This window comes from Alligator mississippiensis, chromosome 4 (genome assembly GCF_030867095.1).
Source record: "Alligator mississippiensis isolate rAllMis1 chromosome 4, rAllMis1, whole genome shotgun sequence".
In the NCBI taxonomy this organism is placed as follows: Eukaryota; Metazoa; Chordata; order Crocodylia; family Alligatoridae; genus Alligator; species Alligator mississippiensis.
Genome location: NC_081827.1, coordinates 7,153,084 through 7,165,459, shown reverse-complemented (window position 1 = coordinate 7,165,459; position 12,376 = coordinate 7,153,084). Strand labels below are relative to the sequence as shown.

General features: G+C 46.7%; 1 protein-coding gene across 2 annotated transcripts in view; it reads left to right on the top strand.

The window, feature by feature from the left end:
- EXOC4 (exocyst complex component 4) overlaps positions 1–12,376 on the top strand; it is a 558,473-nt gene that overhangs the window by 145,808 nt on the left and 400,289 nt on the right. For both annotated transcript variants that reach the window (XM_059725748.1, XM_059725747.1), the window contains exon 8: positions 8,629–8,774. In XM_059725748.1, the coding sequence (XP_059581731.1) occupies positions 8,629–8,774 (146 nt within the window). The remainder of the gene's footprint in view (positions 1–8,628; positions 8,775–12,376) is intronic.

Sequence of the window (12,376 nt, the reverse complement as noted above, 5' to 3'; positions counted from 1 at the left end):
AGTAGTAGTTACACTGGCACTAAATGCAGGGATGATATAACCAGCTCGCTGTTCTGATTTTGATTTTTTTTCCTGATTCCTTCTCCACTGATTATATTAGTTCTTTGCTGTGGTGGCAAAGTAGTTCATATTCATATTCATTCACTGTGGCACTCAAGGCTTCTACTGATTTACTGCTTCCTAAGTAGACTCCATCATTTGGTAGGTAGATCCTACATTTTTTGTTCCTAGAAGCAGAGTTTTATACCGTGGCTGTATTGAAATGCATGTAATGTGCTGATGTCCCACTTACTAACAATTCATATTGCTCTCTACTAGTAACTTCTCTTTCTCTGTTGTTTATTATTTCTCCAATATTTCTGTCCCCTTCACAGCCTCAGGAATTTCTTTTTTCCCTTAAGAGTGTATATTTGGAAGGAACCAAGTTTGCAGACAGTATTAAGTTATGGGGGAAAGCGGTCACGTTAGGGGATAGGATGCAGATCCAAGCGGACCTGGACAAGCTGGAAAGATGGGCGAAGTGGAACCAGATGCAGTTCAGTAAGGATGGTTGCAGGGTGCTTCATCTGGGGAAGAATAACCAGTGACATGGGTATAGGTTAGGGGAAGATGTCCTGGCCAGCACAATGGCTGAAAGGCACCTCGGGGTTATGGCTGATCACAGGATGGACATGAGCTGCCAGTATGATGCTGTAGTCACCAGAGTTAATAGCATACTGAGATGCGTTAGCCAATGCGTCGTGAGTAGGCCTAAGGAAGTGATACTTCCTCTCTACTCGGTGAGACCACAGCTGGAGTAGTGTGTCCAGTTCTGGGCGCCGCACTTCAAAAAAAAAAAAAAATGTGGAGTATCTTGAAAGGGTCCAGAGAAGGGCCACAAAAGTGATTAAGGGCCTGGAGGAAAGACTAAGAGATCTGGGGCTGTTTAGCCTGGGGAAGAGAAGATTGAGGGGGACTTGGTGGCTGTCTATAAGTATGTAAGGGGTGAGTATCGGGAGTTGGGAGAAAAACGGTTCACTAGGATGTCCCAGGGGAGATCAAGGAGCACTGGCCATAAACTGTTAGAGGATGGTTTCAGGTTGGATGCAAGGAAGAACTTCTTTATGGTAAGGGTGACCAAAATCTGGACTAGACTTCCCAAGCAGGTGGTGCAGTCCCCAATCTTGGAAGTCTTCAAGAGCAGACTGGACAGACGCCTTGCTGGGAGCATTTGACCTCAGCAGTATTCCTGCCCAGAGCAGGGGGGTTGGACTCGATCTTTCAGGGTCTCTTCCAGCCCTTAATTTCTATGATTTCTATGACTTCCTGGCTCGTCGAGTTCATCTTATAGCTTGATGCAGTCAGCCTTGTTGTAATTCTTTCCATAAATTGATCAAGCTCCATCTTAAAGCCAGCTACTTTCCCCCCTCGCTACTTCTGTGGGAAAAGCTCCCTTTTTTGAAAGTTAGGAGCCTTCTTCCAATTTCCAGCCTAAATTAATTCATTATCCCTACTTGTTCCAGGTCATTTTTTTTTTTCCAAGGTATCAAATGGTATACGATCAAAAATTGGCCAAACTTCTAATTGCATAACGTTGGCAACATCTGATTTTCCATAAACTCACTAAGTAACGTAGTTGCCTGCCTTTAATTCTGCATTAAAATAGCTTCTCTGCTGTTCTCGTATGTTGTCCGCGATAGGCTGACAAGCCGAGAATTGCCTTTGGTCTTCACATTTTCCCATTTCAAAAGATAGGCACATTAGATTTCTTTTGATCTTCTGGAACCCCCACAGTCTCCCAAGTCGTACTGAAAGCTAATGTGCATGATTCAGCGATTGCTTTGGCTAGCACTTTTAAGTTTCTTGGATGCCATTTTTCTGAATCTGCTGATTTTGGAAGTCTTTTAAGCTCAGTAACTGTTATTAAACCTGTTCCTGCGTTAGCATTGAAATGGAATGGCAGGTCACTGTCATCTCATGAAATGCACCATTGCTTTGTTGAAGTGGAGCTGTGTGTCGGGAGCACCTTGTACCAGAGCTTCGTGAGCTATGTTGGTTACCAGTAAGTTTTTAGGTAAAATTCAAACTCTTGGTTTTAATTAATAATTCTCCCAAAATAGTTTGGGACCAAGTTGTGTGCGGTACACCTTTGTGATGGGCTGCCACAACAGATCAGCAGGGGTGCTCTGTGGCAGGCCAGTAGGGGGCATTGAGCCACCCACCTCACTGCACCCGACCACCTTCCAGGCTCCGAGTACCTCCCTGGGGGTGCCTTATGTCTGGCCGACCCCCTTCCTGGAGCACACCCGCTAGCCGGGGGTTTCCACTGCCACCACCCAGGGCTCTGGACTTAATTCAGGCTCTGCGCACTCTGGGAAACACAGGCCTAGCAGCCCACAAGGGTACTTGATTCACTTCAAGAAGCTGGGATGCTTCCCTCAGTCCGAAGCACAAGTAGTGGTCTCCCTTAGTCAGCCGAACCAAGGGGACCCCAAGGCATAATCTAGACCCACTCCCAATAAGTCTCCCACATTAGGTACAAAGGAGAACTGTATTGGTTACAGAGGGTATGGTTAGAATAGGGTACAGGGTAGAGCAATATCAGAGAAATCCCATAGAGCAAACTCCCCTGGCTGGGTAGCATTTGATCTTGCATCTGAGTTACTGCAAGCTAAATATCTAGTTAGATCACAGGTAGCTTACTCACAGGTATCATCCAGAGGCAGGGGGAGATTCCCTCTGGAGGCAGGCAGGTCCCTGATCATGAGTTTTGAGAGAGCAAGTTTCAGATGGTCCAGCTCTTCTCTGTCTCTGAGTCTCCCTCATGGCTGCTGCCCCCTCCTCCTGGGCAGTCCTTAACTTATATAGCCCTTGTGACCGCATTTACCTGGTCCAATGGAGGCCAGCACCTGTTGGCTGTCAGCCAACCAATTTGAAATGCATCACTAGTTGCCGGGCAGACTGGCAGTCTCTAGCCCGCCAGGGAGGAAGCCCCTCACCCAGGTATGTGACACTAGTCACGTAGGCAGAGGGAGCAGGTTTCCCCCCTCCCTCAGGAATGGATCCAGCTCAGGTTACCTAAAGAGATGGGGTAAAGGTGTGTCCCCTCTGCTGGGCCCATCCTAATCAAATGTCACAGAGCAGAGTTTTTGGGGAGAAACAAAGGTGACTTTTGTCACAACCCAAAGTTGTGAGTTTTTGTTTGTGTGTGCTTCGGCAACGCTAAACTATGTTCCCACTAAAATTACAGCTTCCTTGCACGGTGGAGTTCTCTGCTGCGGGGGAGGACTCCGGTGCAACGGGGAATTTCCTGCCAGATTTGAAGCTTTCTTTGCATGGTGCATTTCTTTTGCATCTCGGAGATGCACGGTGCAAAGGAGTTCCCGCCATTTGTATTCAGATTTGTGCCACATTATTGGCTGATTCTGAGTAAAGGCATACGTGGCGGCTAGCTATTGGCTTGCTAGCCGTACAAAAGGCTTGGGTAGTTTCCGCCCAAGTCGGAGAGAGAGGAAAACTGGGGAGAGACAGAACTCGCCAGGAGGAGGAGACTTCGCGCTGTGTGAAGATCTCTAAGCGATGTGGACCCTTGCGGACCCCGTGCGCCTTTCTTAAGCAGGCAACAGAGGTCTAAACAGCCTCTGGCCTCTCCCCGTCGCCGAGCGCAATCCTAGACGTATCCCTATCCTATATACCCAATTTTCGAACCCACAGAGCTTTAACAACTCAGGGGGCCTGGGAACCGAACAGAGCCCATGGAGATTCAGCAACTCCGTGGGAAAGAATTGCCGAACCCGCGGAGCCTAAACAACTCCGGGGCCAAAGAACCGAATTTGTCGTAGTCCTCCAACGAGGATTTAAGCGGAGCTGCACCTGGAAACTGTCCAGCCTACACCGCGACCGTCTTGGGTGTAAGTAAATAATCTTTCAATCAACCATTACGCCTCTGTGACTAATTCTAGCCCGCGTGTGCCTTGCCGCCGCGCGGTTTTCTCCGACCCCGCGTGCCCGGGCTGCTGGCCACAGCCCGCGTGTGCAAAGACGGGCCCGGCTCGCCCCCGGCCCGCACAGCTTTCTGCCATGTGCTCAAACAGGAGCATTCCCAGTACATATGAGATGGAGCCAGCGTCAGGGCTTTCTGCAGGAGACATCCTCTGGTTTGGATCTTGGTCCATTTTTTCCGCCAGACCTTGCTTTTTTGCCTGTCTGGGCATACTGCAGCACCCATCCTTTCTCTTTCCTGATTCTGCTATGCTTAGTCTCTGTCTGTTGTGATATTTTTGTTTGTGGGTTTAGGCTCCCAGAGTGCTACCTTGGGCTGTATCGTAAAAAGCAGAAGTATTACTAATACTTAATGAAGTTACTTTTGCAGCAACCTGTAGTAGTAGGCAAGCAAATGTAGCGTTACCCTGTTTTTCACACGCTGGCATCTGAAGCACAACAGCGTGCATTGACTTGTCACGTTCTTACGAGAAAACTGTGGCAGAGCTAATAATACAAAGCCACATCTTCCGCGGCCCTGAAGTCGCAGCTGCGTTTCTTGGGGCAGTCTTTCTCTGCACCGCTGGGCATGTAGGCACGGCATCTCTTCTTCCTCTTCGAGCTTGCAAGTCACGTTTGTGGCGTGGTGTCAGGGTGGTCAAAATGTCTTGTTGTTATGGCTCCAGAGACATAAGTGTAAATTTGCTCCAGCATCACATTGAAAGCTGGGTGTCTGGAGTCATTCAGGCCCAGGGAGTCGAGGGCAGCCGGACCTGATGCTAGCCACATCACTCCCTTGTGTACAGGTGGATGTGGCAACTGCTCACTTTTAACCACGCTACTCATGGAGCCTGTTTTGACTCGGGTAGGCCTTTTGCTTTGCCTTGATACAGTATGTTGGGGGTTGTTAGAAGGGCAGTGTTGAAGAAAACATGCACATAGTGATGCAACCTTTTTAATCGCTCCTTTTTTTTATTTAAAAATAATGTTTGGACATGCCTTTCCCTAGGATATCCATCCAAAAATCAGGCTGAGGATAGCTTTGTGCTCAGCCTTCTGGTTGATATTGATGCGAGCAACGCTCGAATGGCAGCGTTCAACCATTGTTGAGCAGGAAGTCAAAAGTCCTTGTTGTAGATGGATGGGATGTTGCAAACTTTCCAGTCGCTCATAAATCTTGCCCTATGTGCATGTGATTAATGTGTAACGAGGTTTTTGATTGATGGCTTAGCAACTACTAATCAAATGATATAGGACCTAATCCTGCAGTCTCTTAGTTCATTGTCAGGGAGAACTCCTATTCTCTTTGATAGGCAGAAAAATGTGTTTTTTATAGATTTTTAAAATTCTACAGGACTGGCTTTTAGTAAGTACGTGCACAAGCTCCTGATTTCGAACGTTGAAAAATCGTGTTTATTCAAGCCGCGTGTAGGGGCAGAGCCCTTGGCAGTGCTGGGGTGAAAGAAGCAGAAACTGGTGAGATGAGTGAGGGCAGACAGAAAAAGTAAGCACCGAGTAGTGCAATGGGGAGCGGATCCTGCAATATGTTGTTAAGCCAAATCAGCAATTAAAATGCCTGGATGCGATGAAGGAGACTAAGTGGGCTGAATTCTAGCTTGTTGCTGTGATGGGAAACGCTTTGGATGGGCTCAGTGTGATGGTGCTTTGCTGTAAAAAGTTTTAATAAATAGGATTACTTATGTGCCCTTTTCATGCCAGGGGCTGATAGCTGTCTAGACTGCTCTCCGATTGCTTCCCTATGATTTTGTTTCTTTTTATCTGGTGAGTATTTTCCCCAGGTTAATACTATAGTTTTGTAAAAATGTTGTTGGAAGTGTGGCTGTTTGTGTCCCGAGGGGAAAGTAGAGAGCTGGGGAGAAAGAGAGTAGTCCCGGGGGGATCAGAGTGGAGGCCGAATGAGGACTGGGGGAACTGCAGTGCCCAAAACAAGACTTGGGAGCTGAGCAGACTGCTGTGCCACTCTGGATGTCAGCACTTTGATTCCCATCCCCTGGAGAAGAAAGCACCAGCCTTCCCGGGATCTGACTGAGAGGAGGAGGTCGCTGCAGTGGGGGTGCGATGGATCATTAGGAAAGGCAAGGGCAAAGGGGAGCTAGGGTCTCAAGCCAGAGACTGGTCCCTTGTGAAGCCATGCCAGAGCTGGCCTCAATGGCCACATCCAGATGAGTGTGGTCGTGCAGTATGTGGCCCCACAGACCCATCTGTGGCACCGCGTGCTGCACATTCAAGTGTTTCCTGTGCTGCTACCTTACAGTGTGCGCAGGGTTTATTGACCCCGGAGATCCTATGGATTCCTTTTTGAAATCGCTGGGTTTATCTTATGAATCCTGCAAGTGTTGACTTACCCACCAGTGCTAATGCGTGCCGTATCACCCTGGTTACAGGTATAACTCGTTCACTTTCTAAATTCACGTTAGTGTAACAGAGATGTAGCCATGATGGTCCAGAAATCGTTGGGAGGAAGGTTAAAGAAACTCGTCAGTGCGTGACCTGATGAAGAACGTCTTGCATTCGAAAGCTTGTCTGACTTCATCCCAACTTTATAGTTGGTCCAATAAAAGGAATCCTTGCCTCTTGCATCAGTTTACATTGCAAGACCAAACCTTTTCCTCCGTTAAGTAAATCACAAAGTTATATATAACACCTTTTTTCTTACCGCCATTGGGTGCGGTGATATCATCAGCACGAAACAGCACTCTTTGTGGAGCGAGTAAAATTGCTAAGTGATTTCCTCCCCTCCCCTCACCCTTTCCTGTTCTGGAAAAGTTTTTAAAATGGCATTTTTATGTTGATTTTGGAGGTTAATTCAAGTAAGCAAGGCAAAGAGCCAACTAGAGAATACAGAGCACGACTGCTAAATTACTGTTAGAAAAATTAGTGCAGTGATTGTTTTTATACTGCAACAATAATGTATGTATTTAAAAGCTTTCTCTCAGGTGAAGTTTTAATTGAGCGATGTTAGGAATTTAAATCAAGTTATCTTTATTTAATTATGCTGTGTCTTTTTAGAGCAATGCTCGATTTGTTTCTGATTAGTGGCACGGTATCATTTGCCTAGATATTATTTCTTTGTAATTTGTTTAAATACAGGCAGCACACTAGTCGTGTATTCTTCTCCATTAAACTCCTCACTCTTTGGTTGGATTTAGTTTGTTCAAAATAGTGTGAAATGCATTACCAGTGGTCTGAAATGCCTAAAGTTTTCTGAATGCATGCACCCAAGTTTCTGTACATAATGAGAAAAGCAAGCTGTATTGGAGGTGTGAAGAAAGAGGAGGGGGAAGCAAAGGATGAATGAGCAGGGATTTATTCCCGTTCCTAATTGTTAACTGCTGACCCAGTCCGTGTTACCTGATAACTCCGTCTGCTCCCTGCTTCCTTAAGTGAAGGGAACGGGGATTTTTGCAACGCAGTTTTTCCTTTAGACCGACTTGTAGTGAAGTGGGCTGGAAGAGGTGTTGACTAGGAGAAGAGAATTCACTCTGACACCTGATTTTTTTTGTTTTTTTGTTTTTTAGACAAAGCAAAAATCCAATTTTTACTGGTTAAAAGAAGGGCATTTGGTCTGACAGTCATTTAGAGGTGATTTATGAAATCTTGGCAAGCAATTTTATTTTATAGCATAGGACCCTCTGCATGCAACACATTCATTTTGACTGGACCGGGAATACACCAACTGCTTTCATCTCAATTCTTAATTTTACACAGGATCATAGTGCATGCAGGTAGAAATCATTAGTTGGATTTCAGATTTCAGTTCTGAGTAACACTTTCCACTTCATCTCAGCTCTTTCTTGCTGACATGTTTCAACCTGGGGCTTAGGTGCAGAGTGATTTGACTTAGTGAATATTTGACCAGGTAGCTCAGACTTAAATAGCAAGATGTGGCAGATTCTTTTTCTCTTGGGGATCTCTGGGCTCTACCAGGTTACAGAGAGTAATCTCGCAGGAGGCCGGAGCTAAACCCGTTGCATTCAGGAAGCCTAATGGATGTTCTCTCCCGCCTGGACCAGTCTAGCCTTTCCTGTCATTTGAGGAGGAGTCAAATCCTCAGTCACCCATCAGTTGCACGTCTCCATCAGGTGCAAATTCCACGCTTAAAGTCGTGAGGTTGGGTGGCAAAGGCACGGTCATCAGTGTAAACCGATTTTCATTGAGCCGGTCGCAGGCAGGTCATCAATGTACAGCTAGAAAAGGAGAGGCGCCAGTTACCGATCCCTGACGGAGGCCATTGGTTTGATGTCTCCAAGTGCTAATCCACTGGGATTAGCAAGGTGGGAGGCCCTTACATTCTTAAGCACTGCGACGACGCGCACAACCTTGGTAATAATAATAGATCTGTAAGTATTAGCTGCCAGGCTACGGTTGAATTTGAAATGTTGCTGTTAGTGGAATTGAACCTGCCTTGGCAGCCGTGGGGAATTGTGGCAATATTTCTTCATGGCAGAAAGTCAGTAGATCTCGGTTCCTAAGTGTCTCCCTGTTTTGAAAATGGGACTCAAGTCATTTATGCACTTCTGCCAATTTTACTACCTGTCCTATTTTCTTCAGACCAGCAGCATGCTTTTAAGCCGCTCAGGATTTGCAAGCAAGATCTTCATTGCTGGTCTGTTTCTAATACCGTTTCCGTTTCCTCTCTGCTCCCAGATGCTGCTGACTGAATATTTGGATATGAAGAACACTCGGACTGCCTCGGAGCCATCCGCTCAGCTCAGCTATGCCAGCTCGGGGAGAGAGTTTGCATCATTCTTTGCAAAGAAGAAACCTCAAAGGCCGAAAAACCCTCTGTTCAAGTAAGTTCTGCCCTGTTGGCGGAGCCACACCTGAGATTTGTCTAGAGCCTTGGGTAGCGTGCACTGCTAATAGCAATTTCAGACACGTATGGGAGGGTATGTCAGGCTTCAGACAGACATGAACTGCTGTAGCTGGAATTCATCTGAGCTCTCTTCCAGCCCCTAACCTGTACACTGATTCTTTGTTGTTTGCTACAGCCGTTTCCAAAGGCTTTGTTCAGGGATCTCATATTGGTGTCTGTATGAAACCATAGTGGACACCTGCACACATGACGGACCACTGCACTGGCTTGTACTAATTAGCATGCATTGGAGCAGACTTGATTAACTGAGTCTGCTCAAGTCTGCTGGAGCATGCTAATTATAGATTCATAGATGTTAGGGTCGGAAGGGACCTCAATAGATCATCGAGTCCGACCCCCTGCATAGGCAGGAAAGAGTGCTGGGTCTAGATGACCCCAGCTAGATGGTTATCTAACCTCCTCTTGAAGGTGCATGTATCACACCTTGCATTTCAGAATGGCAGCAGGGGCGCTTTAACTGAAGCCTGTCGAACGAGCTTTAGTTAAATCGCCCCTGCTGCCATTTTGAAGCTCAGGGCGCTTCATACATGTGACACTGCAAGTGTTTTAATTAGAGCAACTCTGAGACTTGGCGGCCCTCCCAACCCTGGAACACGTGTATACACTCCCAGGGAGATCCCAGACCTGCCCGGATGAGCTTATAGTCTAAGTCGAGACAGAAGCACATTAGGGAGAACGCACAGGAAAGGGGTGGAGAGGGAAAGGGAGAACAAGATAAATAAGAGTCTCAGTTTCATGCAGATGGAGACTGTTAATCTCTTTTTTTAAGTTTTGGAGAACTATTTTAATTGAATGGGTAGAGAAGAGCTGAGTGGCTCAGAGAAGAATGTAAGCGCAGGCGTGGGAAGGTGCAGGGAGCTGGGAGGAGGAGTGATTTCACTTGCAGTGAGGTTCGTGAGGACCAGGGAGAGAGGCTGGTAGGTTGAGAAGGTTGGTCCTGTAGTTAAAGTGCTCAGGGAAGCTCTGCTGTGTTTCCTGCCCGTCTGCTGATTCGCTAACCTAAACCTTACGGTGCAGGTAGTAATATTATCTCTATAGACAGTAACTCTTAACTTTTTATGATGATTGAACTACGCTTCACAATGAAGTATCACTGTTATTGGAGCTTTTGGGTGTTACTGTAATATGCTGAAGGAAGTTTTGCATTTGAAAGCTTGCCTAACTCTATCCCAACTATGCAGTTAGTCCAGTAAAAGAAATCCTTGCCTCATTGTAATGCAAGTAAGAAAATTAATGAGGGGAGAAGGAAGATATTAAGAGCCAGGGTTAACAAATCCAGCCAATATAAGGCTGAGGAAGCTGAAAACCTATGGAAGTGAGAGTACAGACTGTGTTACTCCCTCGGCCTTGCCAGAGCCGGAGGGTCGGGTTCTCCAAAGCCCAGGGGCCGCCTTCACAGACAAGCACCCTGGTTTCCCTTGGCTGTGGCTGGCTCGGCGCTGGAAGTAGGGGGACTACAGAAATGCGAGTGGCTTGCATTCATTCTGGTGGCATGAACCCTTGGGGATAGACCTGCTTTTTGTTACTGCTTCTTCGCCTTGCTGGAGTTGCTGTTTTTATCGAGCAGGGGATGGCAAGTGCACTGGCTTCTGCATAACTCGCTTGGAAATGACTTACAGCTGAAGTTGGCTCCCTGCTTTCTTTTAACTATTAAGAATCAGCTAGCGGTAGCTGCTCCTGTTTCTGAGACCACTAGTGCAGATACTTTTTCTTTGCTAGTAGTGCCTCAGAGGTCCATTTGCCAGGCCCAGGGTGCACGTAATCGCACCTCGACATACACAGCAAAATGATGATCCCTGGCACATTGCTTGCTAGCCAGAGGGTTCACCTGACATCAGGCTGACTCCGGTGGGCTGCTGACGGTCCTCATTGCCACCGTTTCGTCTCCCCCAAATCCTTCCTACCCCAACAACTCCATACTCCAGGAGGTTGTCCAGCTCCTCTCTGGATGGATGCTCTTCCTAAAACAGCTTGCAGGTGACATGCTTTAGAGCAACATGGGGCTGTTCAGCCTTCCTCCATGGCTTATCACACTAATCCTGCAGCGTTCTCTGCTTCTCTTGGTTGGAGGAAAATATTGTTCCGCACATGGTGCCTGAAGTCTGCGCACAGTCATTTCTGTCAGCTAAGAATGAAGTTAGGTATAATTGGTTAAAGTGAAGGTGCCTAACCTAATAAGAACAGCACACCTCCTAGCACTCCTACCCTTGTCTCTAAGTCACTGCTAGCACCTTGGTGACAGCAGTGCTTATTGGGATCTCTCATTCGGTTATCTGCCTCCTGTCAGCTGTCACTATATCTATGGAAATCTCTGTGTTGAAATGGAATTTCTTAGTCCGTCAAGGGATGTACATGTTTGATAAAGTGTTATTCTTCTCGTCTTTTCCATCTTTAGTGGGGGTTTTTTCTCTCTCCAGACTGCTAGGCTCTCTTTCTTGCATTTTCATCACCTGTTTCCAATTTAGAGAAGCCATCCGCTTGTCATAAGAATATCTGCTTTTAGACTCCTCGCTTTGGAAATCAGTTGAACAGAAGATGAAGCCTCACTCTCACTCTCAGACTGATAGAGATGTTTGATATGTAAGAGGTTGGGATCTCTTCCCGGAAGCTAATCTTGTAGCTGCTGGATAGCATGTCTCAGAAGACGAGCACGGTCTTGCAGTGCAACAGGACGATTCAGGACTTCATGCTTTTTTCTCTGCTCTGAGACCGACTTGCTGGCACGTGGACAATCTGTGTAATTGTTCTGTGCCTCACTTTCCCCATCTGTGAAGTGGGCCTAGGACTCATAAGTTTGTAACATAGCATAGCTAATTTAATGGATTTCGAGCTCCTCACATAAAAGGCCCTCCGTATGTAGCAATTACTACTGTAGTAGCTCCCAGTGGAGAGCAGACGCATGCCACGTGGCACATGCCCTCCTGTGTAAGAAAGCCAGAACGGGATAAGATGTACAAGCAGCACAATGATAAATACACATTTCACAAGCATTGGAGCATTGAACCTATTAGCTGAAACATTTTGTTTTATTTCTATTTAACCAAACTGTTTTGAGACTCAACCACAAATAATTGATAGAATAAAAGAGGTGTAGGAGGTGGGAAGGTGTCCCCGAGTAAGAGATGGGAGTGAGGACCTGGAACCTAGTAGAAGGACCAAGAAAAAGGGGAGGGAGGAAATGAGGAGCTCTGTGAGATGAGGCAGATGGTTGTGATTTGGAAACCTGACAACCAGTGCTAATACTGGAAGTGAGAGGGGAAAAATGCAATGTCTGGGTTTCAGAGCTGTGAAGAAGAGGGTGAGGAGAGTCTCTGAAGCCTTCCTATGTGGTTGCTCTTGCTCCCTAGAGAGGAGGTGTCCAAGGTTTAGCATCTTGGATTTAGCTCCTTGCTCTGATTGGGAAACTGGAAGACTGCTGCTTTCTACCTTTTCCCCAACTGCTACTGCTGACAGCAGTGGGGGGGTGGGGATAGATCCTCAGCAGTGTGGATCCTTCCACAGACCATCCCCAATGGGTCC